Genomic DNA, 22,332 nt, shown 5'->3' on the forward strand with positions numbered 1-22,332 from the left:
TCGTCTCATGGACTTTTAAGAGGCAAATGCACGTCATAGTTAGTGATCTTAATACCTTCTATGGAAAGTATTACTGCTTAGCAAAGCCATTTCATATAAGGAAAAGATGCTATACATATGATGTTTGATGGACAGGAACATATGTATGCTGATGTACCAACATTATAAGCTAATGACGTAACCCTCAGTTATATTTAAAGTATAGTATAGCTTAAGAACATATCAATGTATATATGTATATATGAATCAATGTTAGAAACGTATACTAAATACACACAAATACCATTAAAATACGTACTGTAATAGTAAGTCCCTTCTAATAACCTTGACATAACTACCAAATACTTTTATGCCTAAATATAGCATACTCAACCTTCAACTGGTATATCTTTTGGTCTCAACTATAATTGAAGAATAGTAAATACTACCATTTGTCAAAGACCATTCACACATATTATTAATTATGACTAATCATAAAAACCAAATATTTTGCAAGCTTGCCATCAATATAAGTGCCGAATCATAATTTAGATTTAACAAGCTACAACTGTATAGCCTGCACAATCTCTGCCAAGTTCGACATGAACCAAAAGCAAAATACATACAGAAGTCTAGCTACAAAAATAGTTATCTACATAGTATAGAATCATGGAAAAGTAGCAATGTAACAGCCCAATAAATCAGTAGAGGTAGACCTTTAAGGTTCTCTTCTATTTGTTGGCTGGAGCTTTATTGATTTATTGGGCTCAATAAACTGTAAAATTTAAGAACAGGATCTCTGCATACAGTTGCAAGAAAAAGTATGTGAACCCCTTGGGATTATGTGGAGTTTTGCATGAATTGGGCATAAAATGTGCTCTGAACGTCATCTAAGTCACAACAATAGAAGAACACAATCTGCTGAACATAATACTACACAAACATTAGATGTTGCCATGGTTTAATTGCACATAACATGTAAACATTCACAGTGCAGGCAGGAAAAACTATGTGAACCTTTGGACTTAACTGGTTGACCCTCCTTTAGCAGCAATAACCTCAACCAAACGTTTCCTGTAGTTGCAGATCAGACCTGCACAACGATCTGGAGTAATTTTGGACCACTCCTCTTCACAAAACTGTTTCAGTGTAGCAATATTCTTGGGATGTCTGGTGTGAAACGCTCTCTTAAGGTCATGCCACAGCATTTCAATCGGGTTGAGGTCAGGACTCTGACTGTATACATAGCCACTCCAGAAGGCGTATTCTGTGCTGCTGCAGCCATTGTTTTGTTGAATTACTTGTATGCTTTGGGTCATTGTCCTGTTGCATCACCCATCCTCTGCGGAGCTTCAGTTGGCGGACAGATGGTCGTACGTTTTCCTGCAAAATGTCTCGATAAACTCTGGAATTCATTTTCCCATCAATGACAACAATCTGTCCAGGCCCTGAGGCAGCAAAGCAGCCCCAAACCATGATGCTCCCTCCGCCATGTTTTACAGTCGGGATAAGGTTTTGATGTTGGTGTGCTGTGCCTTTTTTTCTCCACACAGTGTTGTGTGTTCTTCCCAAACAACTCAATCTTGGTTTCATCTGTCCACAGTATATTTTGCCAGTAGTGCTGTGGAACATCCAGGTGCTCTTTTGCAAACTTCAAACATGCTGCAATATTCTTTTTGGACAGCAATGGCTTCCTCCGTGGTGTCCTCCCATGTACTCCATTCTTGTTTAATGTTTTCCTTATTGTAGATGTGTCAACAAAAATGTTAGCATGTGCCAGAGATTTCTGTAGGTCTTTAGCTGACACTCTGGGATTCTTCTTTACCTCATGCAGCATTCTGCGCTGTGCTCTTGCAGTCATTTTTACAGGACGACCATGCCTAGGGAGAGTAGCAACAGTGCCAAACTTTCTCCATTTGTAGACAGTCTGTCTTACCGTGGACACATGAACATCAAGGCTTTTGGAGATACTTTTGTTACCCTTTCCAGCTTCATGCAAGTCAACAATTCTTGATCGTAGGTCTTCTGAGAGCTCTTTTCTGCGAGGCATGGTTCACATCAGACAGTGCTTCTTGAAACCAGTAAACCCAAAACAGGTGTGTGTTTTTTAAGGGCAGGACAGCTGTCAGCAACACATCCAATATCATCACACTGATTGGAGTCAAGGTTGGCTCACTCCTGGCTCCAATTAGCTCTGGGAGAAGTCATTAAGCTAGGGCCTCACATACTTTTTCCTCCCTGCACTGTGAATGTTTACATGTTATGTGCAATTAAACCATGGCAACATCTAATGTTTGTGTAGTATTATGTTCAGCAGACTGTGTTCTTCTATTGTTGTGACTTAGATGACGTTCAGAGCACATTTTATGCCCAATTCATGCAAAACTCCACGTAATCCCAAGGGGTTCACATACTTTTTCTTGCAACTGTATATGCACTACATGATTTGCAAAAACTGCACAGAGGTTTCCTACAAAAGGCCAAAGTGACTAACCAGCAGAATAAGGTTAAGTCTTGAGGAATGCAAAAAGTGTTAAAGGGTCCCTTTAGAAATCTGGTTGTTAGTTCAGGGTGGTTAAGTGTTAAGAGACTGCAAATGCTTCCAATATAGGACTTCTGGCACCAAAACCGTTTGTCAGCACAGTATCTATGAAAGTGTGCTTGATACTGTAAGTGCATTGCTGTATACTTTAAGCACAGTGAATCTTATATTATATATCAACATCAACATCACACAATGCAGGTTAGGTACAGCTGATCTGTTTAACCTTTTGCTGCCAATGATATGCACCACAAGATAACACTGAAAGGGTTTCAACAAGCTCATGGCTGCAACAGCCCATGGTGATTAAATATAGGAGTAATCAGAAGTCATGAAATCAGCTTTTCTTTATCCATCCCCAGTACTCAATTCTGCCTGTGATAAACTCTCTCATTCTTTTCTGAATTCTTGAGTCAGGTCACCCTTACGTGTTCATTAATACAGCTATCCAAAAGCTAAGGCTAGCCATAGATGGATTTTTTTTTAATCCGCATGCGGGCTGATCAACAAAAACAAACTGATTTCATCATCTGCACAAGCAAGGTTGATAGAGGAATCCTTCCCAATGTGCTATTGTATTCGGACAGCAGGGACTCCTCCGCTGTCAAAATACACTAGTCAGCCCTGCAGTCGATTGGCTGCAACCACTGATCGAATGAAAAATTTACAACAGCTGCGTTAGATAAACTTCTGTCAAACAGAACGGCACAAGATGAATCAAAATTCATGCGGTCCTTGCTGAACTGGACGAACTTCGATCTATCTATGGCTAGTTTAAGAACTTCTGTGTAATAGTTAGTGTTATTCAATACCACCGCTGTGTCACGCTTGTCTGCATGTCAATTGGTAAATCTTTGTTCTTTTGTTTCAGTAGCTCCTAGACACATTTCTCCTCCCTACCTTAAGACCTGATTCTACTTTTTAAAATTATGTTATCAAATCACTTAATTTTTATCAAATCACTATTAATTTCTGAAAAATATCCAAATTCTAACCCCCATTATGGACTGGGTAAAAATGGCTTTTTTGTGGTTAAACTCATGTAAATTTCACTCCTTATGTACAGTGGGGATCGAAAGTTTGGGCACCCCAGCTAAAAATTTGTATTAATGTGCATAAAGAAGCCAAGGAAAGATGGAAAAATCTCCAAAAGGCATCAAATTACAGATTAGACATTCTTATAATATGTCAACAAAAGTTAGATTTTATTTCCATCATTTACACTTTCAAAATAACAGAAAACAAAAAAATGGCGTCTGCAAAAGTTTGGGCACCCTGCAGAGTTAATATCTTGTACTGCCCCCTTTGGCAAGTATCACAGCTTGTAAACGCTTTTTGTAGCCAGCCAAGAGTCTTTCAATTCTTGTTTGAGGTATCTTTGCCCATTCTTCCTTACAAAAGTCTTCCAGTTCTTTGAGATTTCTGGGTTTGTCTGTCACGCAGTGCTCTTTTAAGGTCTATCCATAGATTTTCAATTATGTTGAGGTCAGGAGATTGTGAAGGCCATGGAAAAACCTTCAGTTTACGCCTCTTGATGTAATCCCGTCGATTTCGAGGTGTGTTTAGGATCATTATCCATTTGTAGAAGCCATCCTCTCTTTAACTTCAGCTTTTTCACAGATGGGATCAAGTTACCATCCAAAATTTGCTGAAATTTTATTGAATCCATTTTTCCTTCTACTCGTGAGATGTTCCCTGTGCCACTGGCTGCAACACAACCCCAAAGCATGATTGATCCAACCCCATGCTTAACAGTTGGACAGAGGTTCTTTTCATTAAATTCTGTGCCCCTTCTTCTCCAAACGTACCTTTGCTCATTCCGGCCAAAAATTTCAATTATAACCTCATCGGTCCACAGAACTTGTTTCCAAAAAGCATCAGGCTTGTCTTTATGTTCATTTGCAAAGTTCAAACGATGATTTTTGTGGTGAGGACGTAAAAGAGGTTTTCTTCTGATGACTCTTCCATGAAGACCATATTTGTACAAGTATCTCTTTATAGTGGAATAGTGTACCACAACTCCAGTGTCTGCCAGATCTTTCTGGAGGGATCGTGCAGTCAAATGTGGGTTTTGAATTGTTTTTCTCACAATCCTGCGAGCTGTTCTGTCTGATATTTTTCTTGGTCTTCCAGATCTTGCTTTAACTTCCACTGTTCCTGATGACTGCCATTTCTTAATTATATTCCGAACAGAGGATACTGACATCTGAAAACGCTTTGCTATCTTCTTATAGCCTTCTCCAGCTTTGTGAGCGTCAACTATTTTCAGTTTCCGTTTTCTAGACAACTGCTTAGAAGAACCCATGGTGCTGATTGTTGGGGCAAGATCAGATGAGTCTGGGCATTTAAAACCTTTGAGATTGACATCACCTGGTCTTCCCAGACGATGATTGAGAACAATCCATGACAGTGGCAGGTCTCAGCTTGGCAAAGGGGGCAGTGCATGCTATAAATTCTGCAGGGTGCCCAAACTTTTGCAGACGCCATTTTTTTGTTTTCTGTTATTTTGAAAGTGTAAATGATGGAAATAAAATCTAACTTTTGTTGACATATTATAAGAATGTCTAATCTGTAATTTGATGCCTTTTGGAGATTTTTCCATCTTTCCTTGGCTTCTTTATGCACATTAATACAAATTTTTAGCTGGGGTGCCCAAACTTTCGATCCCCACTGTATATATATTTCCTCTAAACTTTACTCCTTATTCATATCTTCCTACGCATATTCATTATCCACAATCCCAATATAACTAGGTTATATGACAGTGTTTCTGCAATATGAGTTCTCTTGAAAAATTATCTATATACATTAAAAGTTTAAAAAAAAAAATAAAGTGAGGGTTGAAAATGTAAACCCTTTGAAGGCAAACTTAATTCATAGTAGAGAAGGAGGAGTAAGAGAGGATAGGATTAATATATATATATATATATATATATATATATATATTAATTAAACATGCCCACTAACGTCTTAAAAACAAACGACAAGCTTGAAAGAAATACATATACAGTTCATAAACCCACTTTCCTCTTTCTTTCTTCACTGCTAATATTTATTGAAATAATTTGGCCTTCCCAGAATAGAAACTAAGAATAGCAATGATGTAATGGAGGAAGATGTTCTAAGAATTCATTGTCGTTCAATAGTCTTCTTTCCTAAATACATAAATTATAACTGTATACTAATATTTATAGGTAAAGTAGATCTAGGGAATATCGGTTTACCTTATGGGATCAGGAAGGAATCATTGCCCCCCCCAAACCCCCCGGACCAAATTGAATCATGCTTTACTGGGGTTTTTTTTTTTTTTCGCCTTCCACTGGGTCAACTGTGGGCATAGAATTATTTATATGGAGGTTTTCTATTTGTGTTTTTTTTTCCTCTGTGGGTCAAACTGGATGGATTTTTGTCTTTCAACCAGACTAATTATGTACCTACAATGTAGAATAGATATATGTATGTAGAATAGATATAATTTAGTGGTTTTATTAGAGGTTTTGAAACAAGATTACCGTTCACGATGAAAGGCCTTTTTGTTTAGTTTTTTTTTTTAAATAGGGTTTGGGTGGGAACAGGGGTTCATATATGCTCTTAACCCCTCTCACCTCTCCTGTTCTACAATTAAGCCTCAGGAGTGGCAAAACATATCAGAGGGAGGATGTGAGTGGAGTGTGTCACTGCTCTCAGAGTTAAATGTTTGCAAAGGATCAGGGGTGTACGGCTTTCGCTACTTTCATAGATAAGCATTGTGGGAATATGGTTGGACCTTGGGATCCAAGGACACAGGCCCTTGGGAGAGATTTCAAGATTAGGACAATGTTTGGGAGGGCAGGGGGGTTAACTTATCTTAAGTCCATAATGCACACAATATTTCCTTAATAGAGGGTAAGGGATGCAACATAATTCAGGTTTTTTAACAGTTTCTTACCAGGAGTGATTGGCCGTTCAGGATGCAAAGGCATAGGAAAATTTTCATTTTCCGAAAAACTACTGTCCTGACTTGGCTCAAAATCCTCTTCTGCTGCCATGCTCTCCATTAGTTTACTTACAGCTCCACATTTTCCATGATTCTAAAACAAAAAAATAACATCCAAAATCAGTAATAATGTATCTAAACGCAAGGAAAAAAATATAATACAGTTCACATTACAAGTCCTTGGATGTGGTGGTTGCATTTGTTTTCTTTTCTTCAGGCTTTTTTCTTTTTATACTCCCCAGGCTATCCTGCCAATAGCACACTTTTTCATAGGGTTACAAACACCCACTTACTTTATTTTGGCAGTGTTGTCACCCTAGGACAGAAGAGTGTTATAACTAAAGGAAACCCAACCCTTTACTCATCTTCATAACAGCTCACATAATATCTTCATAATAAGACTGCTTGAGATGACACTGCAGAATGCACAGGAACTTGCACTCTCACTTTCTGTCAAGATCAACAGGTATTTTTTGTGTTAAACATATACGAAAACACATTCAATTGTTTAACAGACGAACAGGATGCAAGTAAAGTTCATTGTTGTGGTTTACAAACACTTTAAAGAATAGGTTCACCTCTGGGAACATGTTACATGTTCCGCCCGTTTTTAAGGTGGAACATGGAACAAGTTCCCGATCCCGCAGCAGATGCCTGATACCCACCCTTCCCATGACAGCAGTACGAGGAGTTCTCTGTACTAGCTGTCACTTTATAAAAACAGCACGGCCATACATGACTCCGTCCACATGGCCATGTTATTCATTTACAGGGTTCTGTGAATGAATGGACTACAAGTCTCAACAGGCTTAGCAGCTGTTGACTTGTAGTTCTCAATGAACTACCATGGCACTGTGAGCATTGTGGTAGTTCACATTCTTGTCAGAAGTATCGACTGACTTGGCCGTACAGGATGTACGAGGACACAGATACACTGACAGATCTGCAGTAGACCTGCCTGGCATCAGCGACCTGCTGATCGCTAGTGCAATGCTTTACAGGTTCCTGCTATAAGAAATAAATGCATTTTTTCACAGCACAGTGGCTAAATGGTTAGCACTTCCACCTGGCAACACTAGGGTCATTGGTTCAAATCCCAACCACAGCACTACCTGCCTGGAGTTTGCATGTTCTCCCTGTGCCTGAGTAAGTTTCCTCCCACACTCCAAAGACATGCTGGTAGGTTAACTGGATCCTGTCTAAATTGGCCCTAGTATGTGTATGTATTTATGCAAGTTAGGGACATTAGAACGTACATCCCTTGAGGGTTAGGGACTGATGTGAATGTAGAATATATATGTAAAGTGTCCCGTAAACTGACGGCGTTATATAAGTACCTGTAATAAATACTTGCAAAAATGTGCACTTATTATTTTTTATAGCAGGGTGATCTTATCCTTTAACTTCAGCTAAAGCAGTGTTTAGTAAACCTGTCCTTCAATTCCACCAACTGTTCGGGTTTTGTGAATAGTCAACCATTTAACTAAATAGCATTACAGAGATTGCCAACTGATATGCCTGTGGATAAATCCGGGTACCTGAAAAATCAGCACTATTTGTGAGATTGGAAGGCAAAAAAACAGGTAAATAACTCGAATAAACACGCAGTTATCCAAACCTTTCTATCACAGTCAAGTGTTAGGCCGTCTGAAACGCAAAGCTCCAACATTTACGGATGTCAGAGCTTACTGCTAAATTCCACCCTAACCCATTGCCCCATCACGATGATGGACAGCCACACTGGCCAATGTGCAAGAAGGAAAGGGAGGACAAGATTTGGCACTACAAGGGCTATAAGTGCAGTGTGTGTATATATATATATATATATATATATATATATATATATATATATATATATATACACAGTGGGGATCGAAAGTTTGGGCACCCCAGCTAAAAATTTGTATTAATGTGCATAAAGAAGCCAAGGAAAGATGGAAAAATCTCCAAAAGGCATCAAATTACAGATTAGACATTCTTATAATATGTCAACAAAAGTTAGATTTTATTTCCATCATTTACACTTTCAAAATAACAGAAAACAAAGAAATGGAGTCTGCAAAAGTTTGGGCACCCTGCAGAATTTATAGCATGCACTGCCCCCTTTGCAAAGCTGAGACCTGCCAGTGTCATGGATTGTTCTCAATCATTGTCTGGGAAGACCTGGTGATGTCAATCTCAAAGGTTTTAAATGCCCAGACTCATCTGATCTTGCCCCAACAATCAGCACCATGGATTCTTCTAAGCAGTTGTCTAGAAAACTAAAACTGAAAATAGTTGACGCTCACAAAGCTGGAGAAGGCTATAAGAAGATAGCAAAGCATTTTCAGATGTCAATATCCTCTGTTTGGAATGTAATTAAGAAATGGCAGTCATCAGGAACAGTGGAAGTTAAAGCAAGATCTGGAAGACCAAGAAAAATATCAGACAGAACAGCTCGCAGGATTGTGAGAAAAACAATTCAAAACCCACGTTTGACTGCACGATCCCTCCAGAAAGATCTGGCAGACACTGGAGTTGCGGTACACTATTCCACTATAAAGAGATACTTGTACAAATATGGTCTTCATGGAAGAGTCATCAGAAGAAAACCTCTTCTACGTCCTCACCACAAAAATCATCGTTTGAACTTTGCAAATGAACATATAGACAAGCCTGATGCATTTTGGAAACAAGTTCTGTGGACCGATGAGGTTAAAATTGAACTTTTTGGCCGGAATGAGCAAAGGTACGTTTGGAGAAGAAGGGGCACAGAATTTAATGAAAAGAACCTCTGTCCAACTGTTAAGCATGGGGTTGGATCAATCATGCTTTGGGGTTGTGTTGCAGCCAGTGGCACAGGGAACATCTCACGAGTAGAAGGAAAAATGGATTCAATAAAATTTCAGCAAATTTTGGATGGTAACTTGATGCCATCTGTGAAAAAAGCTGAAGTTAAAGAGAGGATGGCTTCTACAAATGGATAATGATCCTAAACATAATGATCCAAAATCGACGGGGGATTACATCAAGAGGCGTAAACTGAAGGTTTTTCCATGGCCTTCACAATCTCCTGACCTCAACATAATTGAAAATCTATGGATAGACCTTAAAAGAGCACTGCGTGACAGACAGCCCAGAAATCTCAAAGAACTGGAAGACTTTTGTAAGGAAGAATGGGCAAAGATACCTCAAACAAGAATTGAAAGACTCTTGGCTGGCTACAAAAAGCGTTTACAAGCTGTGATACTTGCCAAAGGGGGCAGTACAACATATTAACTCTGCAGGGTGCCCAAACTTTTGCAGACGCCATTTTTTTGTTTTCTGTTATTTTGAAAGTGTAAATGATGGAAATAAAATCTAACTTTTGTTGACATATTATAAGAATGTCTAATCTGTAATTTGATGCCTTTTGGAGATTTTTCCATCTTTCCTTGGCTTTTTTATGCACATTAATACAAATTTTTAGCTGGGGTGCCCAAACTTTCGATCCCCACTGTATATATATTGTGGCAGTGCGGTATCCTGCCATGGTGGAAATCACAGTGGTGACCCAGGATTCTCAACCATACAGGTTGAGGGGCTCCAGGCAGTTCTCATAATGCAGAGGAAACGGGTTTATTGGTTTCCTCTTTGGTTTCTAAAGCCTGTTTTGGGACCTGTAGCCTGGAGATTTCTAAGAAATTTGGGAGGGATGAAATCTCCAGTCCTGGGCCCATGTTTTGAGAGCAGCCAGTGTGCTGATTGCACAGGTGTGTGCAGGCCTTTTTATGGAGGCCAGGCCATGATTCTGGGCTCCACCCTGGCAGATAGGAGGTCTCTGCCTTGGAGTCAGGAGAACTTCACCCAGTAGAGGTGGAAGCCAGACTAGCTGTGTGCTCGTGGCCAGTTGTGTGCGAGAGCCATATTTTGGAAAGAGTCTGTAGGAGACAGACATAAAACCTGTGTACAAGCCAGGAGGCTGAGTTTTCATTTGCATGTGTTTGAGGGTGGATACCCCTGCGTGGGAAGCTTTATGTGACGCTACATTTTCTTTAAATAAAAGTGGGCTAAAAAGCCTTAAAAAAAAAAGCGAGTTGCTGTGTGCGTTTAACAAAGCTCTACCATTTGAAGCGAGTTCCCACATATGGTGGTGGATGCAGTGGGCAGAATTGGAGATCCCTGCAAAAGAAGTTTATCAGTTATATGAACTGTGTTTATGTGCAATGGACAGCACAATTTGTGTGTGCAGGTGAGGAGAACCTGCAAGAACAAAGTAAGCTGCCTTAAAGAGACAGTGCTTCATTTCTTGGTTGCTGGACTGTGCAAAAGTGTTGTGAAGTGACTGTGAAGACGGGGAGGTCAAAACTCAAAAAAGAAGCAAGGATTGCTGAAATGAGAGACAGAATCCAGTGGCTGGAGGGGTTATACCCAGAACGAGCCCCATACATGTCTGAACAGAGGTTGCCACAGTGGGAAACTGCTGCTGTTGCCCCTGGCAATACTGGTGAAAGGAGACCAGCTATGAATGAGCAGAGCACTAAGCTTGAAAGAGGATGCAGTGTTGGAAGTCCGGCCAAGATACTGCCGCAAGAGCGCTGTTTGCGGTGCAGTGAATGGGGGCACAAGGTCTCCAAGTACCCTTTTATCCCAGCTTCCAGTGCAAGGTGATCCAACCAGACAAAGGTCTGGGTATGCAATTGGGAAGCCTGTCTGGAGTTCCAGGAAGGAGCAGCAGGCTGCCCAAAAGTTTCAGAAGAATGTGGTTGCCCATAGCAAAAACTTGTGACTTCAGGCCTGCGGACCCTGTGAGAAAAGTGTCGTCTGCAGAGGATTGTGTCAACGCAGAGATGAGAGTTCAGCGCGTCTTGAGGAACCCACAAAGTTCAGCTGGGAGAGTGCCATCTCCCATAGCAACAGGAGAAGGAGCTACAAGGGAGATGTGGTTCTGTATCCCAAGAGTGATATGTGTGGAAACATACCCTGCCTGGAATGTGGTCAGTTTGGGCATGGTATCTTTACCTGCCCCAGATTATGGAATACCACTGATGATGGTGCTACTGGGCAAAAGTCTTCATCTGCAAGCCCAGATTCTTGCTTAAAAGTGTTGGCAGCCACCTCTGGCAACAGTGAGGAAGTACCTGTTGTGCCTGCAGGGGGTGCCAGGGAGTCAGAAGTGCCGGCCACAATATCATCCTATAGCTGCATGGATGAAAGGGTTGGCCAAAGCCAAGCAGAGAAGAGACTACGCACTCAAGTGAAGGCTATGACACATGCTTCAGGAAAAGGTAAGAATGTTTCGGTTTGTGGCACTGAGTCCAAGGAAGTGAAAGTGTGTACTTCAGGGTGTTCCACAATACAGATGGACATGGACTGGCTGCTGTGTGCTACCCTGAGTAGTGGGGAGGCACAGGGAACAGCCCAATGATTAGCAGGACTAAATATGGAAAAGGACATGGGGACTCTGCAGGTGCCTGCTATAATCCAGCAAATGGCTGGGGAAGTTAGACTAGGGGTGACCAAAACTGTCCTGGCACCGTGTTCCCTAGTGATAGGTGCTGCAGAGATGCCCAGGGAAACCTCACAGGAGCCCGCAGTGATGGAGCAGAGGATTTCCCAGGTCAGCTATGGAGCTGCTAAAACTGAAAATATTGCTCCTTTAGAGCGAGAGAGTGCTGTGAGGCATGGCTCACAGGCTGCTCAGCTGGGTATTAGCCAAGGATTACCCGCAAAAGCCACAGTCATGTCTATATGAAATGAGAATGCTGATGGTCATGCCGACAAAAGTGTTACTGTTGGTAAATGTAATGTTATGGTTGGTGATGGGCTAGCACAGCTCACTAAAGATAAGTGTTGAAGTGAATATGAGTAAAGATATGCTGTTGCCCTTGGCAACAGTATCCAGGGCTGCAAAGGTGTCCATGGAAACCTCCTGGGAGCTCTGTGTGTTGGAGCCAGAGGTTGCCTGGGACAACTATGGTGCTGCTCTGGACAAGAGAGTACTTGAACCAAATGATGATTTAAATGCTAAAACTGAAATATTTGAAAATGCTCATGGTGTTAATGGAGTCTGTCAGTACTGACAATAGAATGTATGGAAATGTTCATGAGTTGAATGAAGCGCCATCAGAGTACAGTGGTGAGGGTGTAGTATTGCAACCTGTTGAGGTAAAACATTTAGTGCCACCGTTTTGTTTGAACAAAAGTGAGATATGTGATGTGTCTGCGGCTGCTGAGCCACTCTGTCCTGTGTCTCTTCCGGCAGTTGGTGCGGTACTGTGTAGTACCTCTCATTGGAGCGCCCAGAAAGTAGACTGGGACAGATGGGCTGAAAACCTGTTGGCTTTGTTGAAAGAGACCTCTGTTGCCAACAATGGAGTGGAGACGACTTCTGTGCTAAATGGAGGGACTGCAGAGCAGCTTATAGACAAGGGCGCACTTGCTGTTGCTGCAGATGGTCTCCCTCCCAATATGGACGGGCCAAGTGAGATGGAGCACATAGCAGAGATCGTGCCCACAACCCACAAAGGATCGAATAGTGTGATACCAAATGAGCTGGTGTTGGTGGAAGTGTCAGATGGCACAAATCAAGTGATTGGGGTCAGTAAACCAAATGTGGATCATGGCGGCTGAGGAGAGCTCCATGTAGGAGCTCTCGGACGAGGCTCCACTGTCCGACCCCCCCCAGACCCCCCAAGCTCTTCCGAAATGCGGAAACCCTGTAGGGCAAGACCTACCTCTGCTTGATGGGTCTCCCTGGATGAGTGGTGGCCCGCAGGAGGGGAGACCCGAGAGACGGAGATCAGCAGGTGTAGAGCCCGGCAGTGACAGTGCGCTTGGTTGCCGGGAGACGAGGAGGCGCGGCGTGACCACGTGGTCGGCCGCAGAGCATCGCTGGGAGGTGTGGAGGCCGGCCGGCATCTCTGGGTGAGAGAGAGAGACGCCGGACTGCTTACCGGTCTGCTCCCCAGAGTTCTGCCCGATTGTTGCGGAAAGGAGGGAGACGGTGTGGCCCGAAGAGAGGGGAGCAGAGGATACCCTGGGGAGTCCCCCTGAGAGGAAAAGAGAAACAGCTGACCTGCTGGAAGGACTGATGGAGGGAGCCTAGAGCCGACTCACCAGAATAGAAGCGTGAGGAGGGTGAGTGAGTCTGGCTGAGGCTTGATATATATCAGATCCTGTATTAAACTGTTGGGGAAAGCTGAGTGTGAGGGCAAGGGGGGACCCCCAGTGAATGTAAAGAAGTGGAAAGGAGAAGAAAATCGGTAAAAGAAAAGCTAAAGAACAAGCGATTAGATAGGGCTGGGACTTATATACTAATAGCTGTCTCTTTATAACCACGAGTCTATAAAGGAAAATAAAAAGTCACAGAAGAAATGAAAAATAAAAGTGCTAAAGGAAATGGGTTTAAAGGGACCCAAACCGGCACAATTAAAAAATATACATCCCAGAGAAACGTGACCCCAGAAAGGCCCCAGAGTAGGAATGAAAAAGGAGAAGCAGACTTCAGTATGCAAAGCAGCCCTAGACAAACATTAGATCTGGACATTATTAGCCAACAAATATTAGGAAATATAGAGATGGAAAAAGATCTACAAATACCAAATGAAAAAGATGGCAGAAATGTTCAAAGATTTGGAGAGAACAATAAAGCAAGAAATGGTAAATATTCGGAATGATTTGGGGCAGTTGCTGATGAGAGTGGAATAAACGGAGAAGAAAGTTAAAAATCAGACCCAAGTTATTTCCGAATTAGAAAAGAAGATAACCAATATGAGGAAAGTTCAGGAAAAATTGCTTTATAAGGCTGAGATACAAGAAAATAGAGACAGGAGGAGAAATATCAGGATACGAGGGATCCCAGAAAGCCCAAAAGGAGAAATATTGCATGAGGTGGTTTGTAAAATACTAAACTCTATAACGGACAATTCTGATATGGAAAGGACTAAAATAGAAGGAATTTCTAGAAAAGGAAAACTCCATGGGAATTTTGGGAAGGAAAGGCCGAGAGATATACTTGTTAAATTTTACGAGCTTCAAGATACAGAAAAAATCTGGAGGAAAACCAAAGAAAAAACAGTAATTAAATATGGAGAAATAGATAATCAGATATTTGCGGATTTGTCACTGGAGACTTTGTGGAGAAGGAGAGCCCTGAGACCTTTGCTAGAACAGATGAAAAAACAAAACGTGTAATATAGATGGGGGATACCGGAGTGCCTAATAGGATGGAAGAATGGAGTTACAGAGTATCTAAGGTTCCCAGAGGATTTGGGAAACTTCTGTGATAGACTCGATCTGCAAAGAATGGAAATCGCTGGTTGGGAAGAAGAACATGGGGAAATTAGATCCAAAAGAAAAGAGGATTGGCAGCTTGTAGGGGGGGGGGAGGAGGTAGGGGGGGGGAGGGAAGGGAAGAGAATATTTTCAATTTTTTTTTCTTTTTTTTTTTCCCTCTCCCTTCCAGCCTATCTCCATTTTTAGAGATGTCCCTGCAGAAATTGGGGGTCAGTGGGGGGGCCGGATAGAGGGAAAGTCGTACATGGGCGGAGTTTAACCCTAAGGAATAAATCAAAGGTGGATCTTATCTCCACAAATGATTGTTAGGCAAATAGAAGGCCTAAAAAGAAGGGGAGGGGAAGGGAGAGGTGGGGAGGGGAAGGGAGAGGTGGGGAGGGGAAGGGAAGGAGGGGGTGGATGGGGGGGGTGGGATGGAGGAGCCTATTGGGAGAGAGACGGAGGGATACGGTTAGGGAAGAGAGTAGTGGGACAGTAACACTCTGCGGGATAAGAGAAATAAGAAAGAGGAAGGGTAGGGGGAAGAAGGAGTTAAGAGGAGTAGGGTAAGATGGAAGAAATTCAATTTATAACCTATAATGTAAAGGGGTTATGTTGTCCTGGGAAGAGATACAGGTTATTTAAAGAATTACAACATAGAACATCTTCAGTGGTATTTTTACAGGAAACACACTTAGAGATGGAGTCAAAGGTTAGGCTGAAGACTAGATATTTCCCGACATGGTATTATGCGGACTCACCAATCAAAAGAGCAAAAGGGGTTGCTATAGGTTTTGCACAGAATATAAGGTTTGAGGTGGAGAAGAGAATAACGGATCCGGAGGGAAGTTTTTTGTTCTTGAGAGGCAAACTACAGGGAATTGAGTGTACAATAGCTAGCATATATTGCCCAAATAAGAAACCGGAGATATTCTTGAGAGGTGTATTGAAGAGATTGATGGATTTCAAAAGGGGTTGTATGATAATAGCTGGAGACTTAAATATCTGTATGGACCCACGGATGGATACTACTTCTTGTGTGAGGAAGGAGGAGAGCAGGTCCTTAAGATCATTAAAGAAATTGATACACGAGTGTCAAGTAGTGGATATATGTTGAATCAGGAATATGAAAGACAGAGACTATACCTTTTTTTCACATGTACATAAGACCTATTCTAGATTGGATTATATATTGGTAGAACATCGATTTATATAGTCTGTAGTAGAAGTAAAAATTGGAGGAAGTACTCTGTCGGATCATGCCTCTGTTGCAATGACGTCAAGATGGGGTAGAGAGGAGAGAGAAGGTTATGTGATGTTATGAATGAGGCACTCCTTATGGATGAAGAGATCGATCGAAAGATTGAGAGAGAAATTAAATGGTTTTTTGAGGAGAACGAAACAGAGGATGTGTCGGTTGCAACAGTATGGGAGGCCCACAAAGCCTACATTAGAGGACTACTCATTGCAATAGGGGCAAAAAAGAAAAGAAAGGAGGGAAAAGATTAATAGATTGTTAAATGAAATATATGATCTTGAACAGGTTCATAAAAAGGAAATGTCTAAGGAGATAATGCAGAAAATATTAAAGAAGAAAGAAGAACTAGAGAATGTAATGGAGGAGGAAAAAAAGAAGAGTCTTTAATAAAGTAATGAGTGAAAGGTATAGATGGGGAGATAGGCCGGGAAAGTACTTAATGAGAACCTTAAGGAAAAAGAAAAATAGGAATTATATAGAAAAAATAAGAAATACCAAGGGTGAATTAGTGCACTCAACTAAAGACATTGCTAGAGTATTTAAGGATTATTATAGTGAGTTATATAATATTATACCCCAGGATATATTAAAACTGAATTAGTAAATAGAGAAAAAAGGACATACTTAAAAGAGGCAGGTCTACCAAAATTAAGTGAAATACAATTGAACTCTCTAGAAGCAGAAATTACACTAGAGGAACTAAAAATAGCGTTAAAAGGAACTGCGGTGGGGAAAAGCCCGGGCCCAGATGGATATACGGTAAAATATTATAAAAAATATAAAGAGCTACTAATACCCAATTTGAAGACATATATGAATGCCCTGGGAAATGAGATGGAAATAAGGAGAGAATCTTTACAGGCTAATATAGTTTTGATTCATAAGGAAGATAAAGACCCCTCACAGTGTGCGAGTTATAGACCAAAAGCGCTACTGAATGTAGATACTAAATTGTATGCAAAGGTTTTGGCAAACAGACTGAAAGATCTGATGCCGGAGTGAATACATGGAGATCAGGTGGGGTTTGTCCCAGGGAGGGAGGGCAGAGATAACGGTTTGAGATCACTGTTGCTCATACAGGAAGGAAAAAAAGGGAAAACCCCAATGATACTGATGTCAATTGACGCAGAGAAAGCATTTGATAGAGTGAGTTGGGGTTTCATGATGGACACCGTGGAAGTGTTGGGGATAGGAGACAGAATGAGAAAGTGGATCGGAGGGCTATATAGAGGGCCTACTGCTGCCATCATGGTTAATGGAGGAAGATCGGAGCTTTTCAAGAAGTCAAATGGTACAAGACAGGGATGCCCATTATCCCCACTGTTATATGTTTTATCACTGGAGCCACTGTTGTCCACGATTAGGAAGAACATAGATATAAAAGGAATATGGATAGGAGATAGAGGATGATTTGATGTTCTATGTTGGAAATCCTAGAATGTCACTCCCAATTTAATAAAGATACTGAAAGAATATGGGGAATTATAGAATCTAAAAATTAATCCGACAAAAACTGAAATCTTAAATATAAACCTCAAAAATAGTGAAAAAAAAAAAATACAAAGCGAATTCCTATTTGTTTGGAGAGATAAAGAATTAAAGTATCTAGGGATAAAACTATCAGCCTCAACCAAAAATCGGTATAAAATTAATTATATTTCACTATTAAATGAGCTCAAGGAGGAGTTGAAGAGAGTGGGAGGTGGAAATCCGTCTTGGATAGGTTGCATAAACCTAACAGAAATGGTAATCGTGCCCAAAGTATTATATAAATTTCAAATGATTCCAACTAAACTTCCAGAGGCATATTTTAAAGAACTTAAGATATATATGGAGGAATAAAAAGCCTAGAATACGTTATGATATGTTGACTAGAAGTAGAGAAAGAGGTGGATTGGGCGTACCAGAATTTAAGAGATATTATAAAGCGGTGATAATTGCGAGAATTTTTGACTGGACTCATAATCCAGAGAAAAGCTGGGTCAAAATCGAAAATACACTGAGTGGAACAAATTTGAGTAAGATTGTATGGGTGCCCGCACAATATAGGGGATTGGAGGATAGCACAAGCACGTATACACTTAATGTTTTAAGAGTGTGGGAAATGTTACATAGACAAAAGGGATGGTTTTTTAATTCACAGTTAATGCCACTAAGGAACACAGAATATTTTATTCCTGGGCAGGAAAACATCGTAGGGAAATGGATTATAAAACAAGAGGCGCAATTGAGAGATATAATGGTTGGGGAGGAATTGGGATCGTATAGAGAAATGGAGAAAAAAAGGAGAAGTTTTCAATAAGATGGACAGATTACGATATTACCAACTGAAACATTTTTTGAGAGTCTCCCAAAGCCTATGAGAACTAGAAAAGAGTGGAATCCATTGGAGAAACTGCTGGAAAAATACATAATATATTAATAGAATTAGACACTGACACAAAATTAATATACATAGAGAAGTGGGAGAGAGATATGGGAAGAGAAATTGATGAGGAGGAGCAAAGGAAAATGCTTAGGTTAATTCACGAAAATATCAGTATGCGGGAGGTAGAAATAAATTATAAGTGTTTGGTTAGATGGCACATCACACCTAATGTAGAGCACAAATTGAATGGGGAGATGTCACGGTTATGTTGGAGAGGTTGTGGAGAGCAAGGCACGTGGTATCATATATGGTGGGAGTGTCCAAGGGTACAGGTGTTTTGGCGGAAAATAGTTTATTTCGTAAGGAAAATCACTAGAATTAATATTGGATTAGACCCAGAGTTATGTCTTCTCCATATCACAGAGCTTCCAGTAAAACTATACAAGGTTTCGGGGATATGGCATTATTTGAGTGCAGCGAAGAGCTTGATACCCAGGTTTTGGAAAAAAAAAAAGAGGTGCCAACAGAGGAGGATTGGATGGGCAGAATGAATCAGATCTGTGGGACAGAAAGACTGTACTACACGCATATAGATAAGATGGAGATGTATAATATAAAGTGGAAAAAATGGGAAGAGTATAGAGAAAAAGTGAAATATATGAGGACATAATACCCCTTGAAATGGATTTAGAAAAAATAGAAATGTATGGTGTAAAGAAGAAGTGAGAAAACGCAGAGTGGGAGGGGAAGGGGGGAGGGCGGGGAGTGGGTGGATGAGGAAGGGGGGAGAGGGAAGAGGGAGGAGGGAGGTGAGGGTTTTAATAATTTATGCAAATAGAAAAATATTGCTTGAATGTCTTTTTAATAGAAATGTGAATATTACTTGTATGTGGATTGATAAAATAATAAACATTTATAAAAAAAAAAATGGTAAACCAAATGTGGAATTATGTTATGATGGCCAGGTGTCAGGACAGTTTCTGGAAGAGGTTCCTGTGCCAGTGCAGCTAGTGAACAGTGACGTTGCCATGGGAGACAACCACTCCTCTGTGTGCGCTTGGTCTCCAGACACGACCCTGCCAAATACTGAAATGAGTTCCTGACAAAGATGTGGATGTTTCTGACCATGAGGAAAAGTGTGAGGCACTGGTAAATGTTGTAAAATATGAGGAAAAGTGTGAGGCACTAGTAAATGTCGATCATTTCGTTTCTGTGGGTGACCAGAAGCCTAATGATGGACCTGAAGGTCAAGTGGATATGTGTGCTGATAACCCTGAAACATGTGATGTGGTGGGTAATGATGTGGTAGACACAGCTGAGCTAAAAGCTGCAGTAGAATTAGGCCCCCTACAGGTTCAGGAGGGTAGTCTGGGAAGGGAAACTTTAAATAGCTTATCTGCCCAGAGGGAAAACTTGAAGGAAGTGGAATATTTAAAGAGGTCCCCTGACATAAAAACATCTGAAGGGCAAGACAATCAGTCTGTCCTTCATAAAGAGAGTAGGACATTGCTGTCTTCTGAGAATGTCAGTGACAAAAGGAAGCATGCAGTGTACGGGGGGAAACAAGCAGAGCTAAGTTTGGTCAGTAAGAAGATGCCTGTACATAGAATGCAGAGAGGGACTAAGGTAACCCCAATAAAAGAGCCCACACTTTTTGTGTTTAAAAGCGTGACCCCTTCAAAGGTAAAGGGAAACCGGCTGTTGAAAGTGCAGAGTAGCTTTAATGTTATCCGACTCCTAAAACTCAGGCGTCAACCTGATCCTCACAAAAGTACCAAGTTTTGGAAATTCCTTAATGGGAAGGTGACTTGGGTGGCCCCTAGGAAAAGGAGAGGCAACGTTTTTGGAAGCGAACCCGTAAAAAGGCACAGTGTCTTTATAGAGGTCACGTCCATGTAGTAGGAGAACACAGGGAAAGTCGCCTCTTAAGACAGGAAGACATTCCCTTTGAAAGTGATGTCAGTCAGGAATGGGTACATATGGGTGAAAGCTGGCACAGAGGTGCCAAATTAAAGAGTTTGGGCTTGTGTGTTCTGCCCCCTATGGGATCAAAACAAAGGGGGGGGATATGTGGCAGTGGGGTATCCTGCCACGGTGGAAATCATAGATTCTCAACCATACAGGTTGAGGGGCTCCAGGCAGTTCTCATAATGCAGAGGAAACAGATTTATTGGTTTCCTCTTTGGTTTGTAAAGCCTGTTTTGGGACCTGTAGCCTGGAGATTTCTAAGAAATTTGGGAGGGATGAAATCTCCAGTCCTGGGCCCATGTTTTGAGAGCAGCCAGCATGCTGATTGCACAGGTGTGTGCAGGCCTTTTTGTGGAGGCCAGGCCATGATTCTGGGCTCCACCCTGGCAGATAGGAGTCAGGAGGGCTCCACCCTGGCAGACAGGGGGTTTCTGCCTTGGAGTCAGGAGGACTTCACCCAGAAGAGGTGGAAGCCAGACTAGCTGTGTGCTACTGACTAGCTGTGTGCTCGTGGCCAGCTGTGTGCGAGAGCCATATTTTAGAAAGAGTCTGTAGGAGACAGACATAAAACCTGTGTACAAGCCAGGAGGCTGAGTTTTCATTTGCATGTGCTTGATGGTGGATACCCCTGCGTGGGAAGCTTTATGTGACGGGACATTTTCTTTAAATAAAAGTGGGCTAAAAAGCCTTAAAAAAGAAAGCGAGTTGCTGTGTGCGTTTAACAAAGCTCTACCATTTGAAGCGAGTTCCACATAATATATATATACACACACACACACACGATTTTGTGCACCCCTGCCGCCCTGTAGCAGTATATCTGCTATAGGGCGGTTGGGATGTGGTTAAGGACCCGTGGGCATATGCCATCTGGTCCAGGTGCTTTATTCACCTTTAATCTGTCTACATATTTCTGGATCATATCAACTGTGAGCTAATGTGGATCATCTGGAGCTGTGTCAATACCATGCCCATTATGGACAAGAGCTTCCCCATGATCCTTTGTATACACAGAGCTGAAGAAGGTATTTAATAAATATGCCTTCTCTTTGTCCCCAGTCACCCACTCTAGTTTATTTTGTAAAGGGCCTACATGCTCGGACCTGACTTTTTTTTTACTATTAATATATTTGAAGAATTTTGGTGGTTTGTCCTGCTATCTTTTGCAATCCGTCGTTCGTTTTCAATTTTTGCGGCCTTTATTTCCTTTTGCATATTCTGTTATATTCTTTGTAATGTTCTAGCGATGATGGCGTTCCTTCATTTTTATATTTAATAAAAGCTCTTTTCTTATTATCTATAGCTTTTTTAACTTTTGCCGTAAGGCACATAGGTTTGATTTTTAGCCTTTTAAACTTGTTGGCGATGGGAATATATTTTGCATTGTGTTCACATACAGTCTTTTTGAAGAACTCCCATTTCTGTGTTGTGTTCATCGATGCCAATATTCCTTCCCAGTCTAAGTCTTGGAGAGCAGCTCTCAGCCTTGGAAAATTAGCTCTCAACGTTTTTATTTTTCCTGTATGTGCCTTTACAGCTAGCAATAAATTAAATCATGTTATGGTCAATGCTACCCAGATGTTCTTTTATATTGACATTTATAATAAGCTATGCATGGTTTGAGATTACCAGGTCCAGCAGAGCATCATCCCTAGTTGGGGCCTCTATGAACTGTACCATGAAATTGTACTGTAGTAGGTTTATACATTTTTGCCCTTTAAACTATATAAATCCTGTATAATAATAATAACTGTTCCTGCAGTACCATTACTACAGTCACACTTACTCTGAGATCACTTCTCATTACTCTTTCACACTTGCTCTGAGATCACTTCTCACATAGAGACAGACAACACCACCTTTCCTTTATATCTGTCTCTCCTAAAGAGAACATAGCCAGGAATATTAATGGACCAGTCATGTGAAGAAATGCATTTGCCGTCTATATATCTGCAATTAGTCTCCTATTGTTGAACTTAGTCTTATAACAGTGGGTCATGGTATCTGTT

General features: G+C 41.2%; 1 protein-coding gene across 6 annotated transcripts in view; it reads right to left on the reverse strand.

Annotated features, from left to right (window-relative positions):
• Positions 1-22,332, reverse strand: part of TNRC18 (trinucleotide repeat containing 18) — a 454,956-nt gene that overhangs the window by 134,371 nt on the left and 298,253 nt on the right. For all 6 annotated transcript variants that reach the window (XM_089684713.1, XM_089684717.1, XM_089684716.1 and 3 more), the window contains one exon: positions 6,450-6,591. In XM_089684713.1, coding sequence (XP_089540839.1) covers positions 6,450-6,591 — 142 coding nt within the window. The remainder of the gene's footprint in view (positions 1-6,449; positions 6,592-22,332) is intronic.

The sequence above is a fragment of the Staurois parvus genome, unplaced genomic scaffold, assembly GCF_062004578.1.
Source record: "Staurois parvus isolate SC_StPar_1 unplaced genomic scaffold, SC_StPar_1.0 ptg000353l, whole genome shotgun sequence".
In the NCBI taxonomy this organism is placed as follows: Eukaryota; Metazoa; Chordata; class Amphibia; order Anura; family Ranidae; genus Staurois; species Staurois parvus.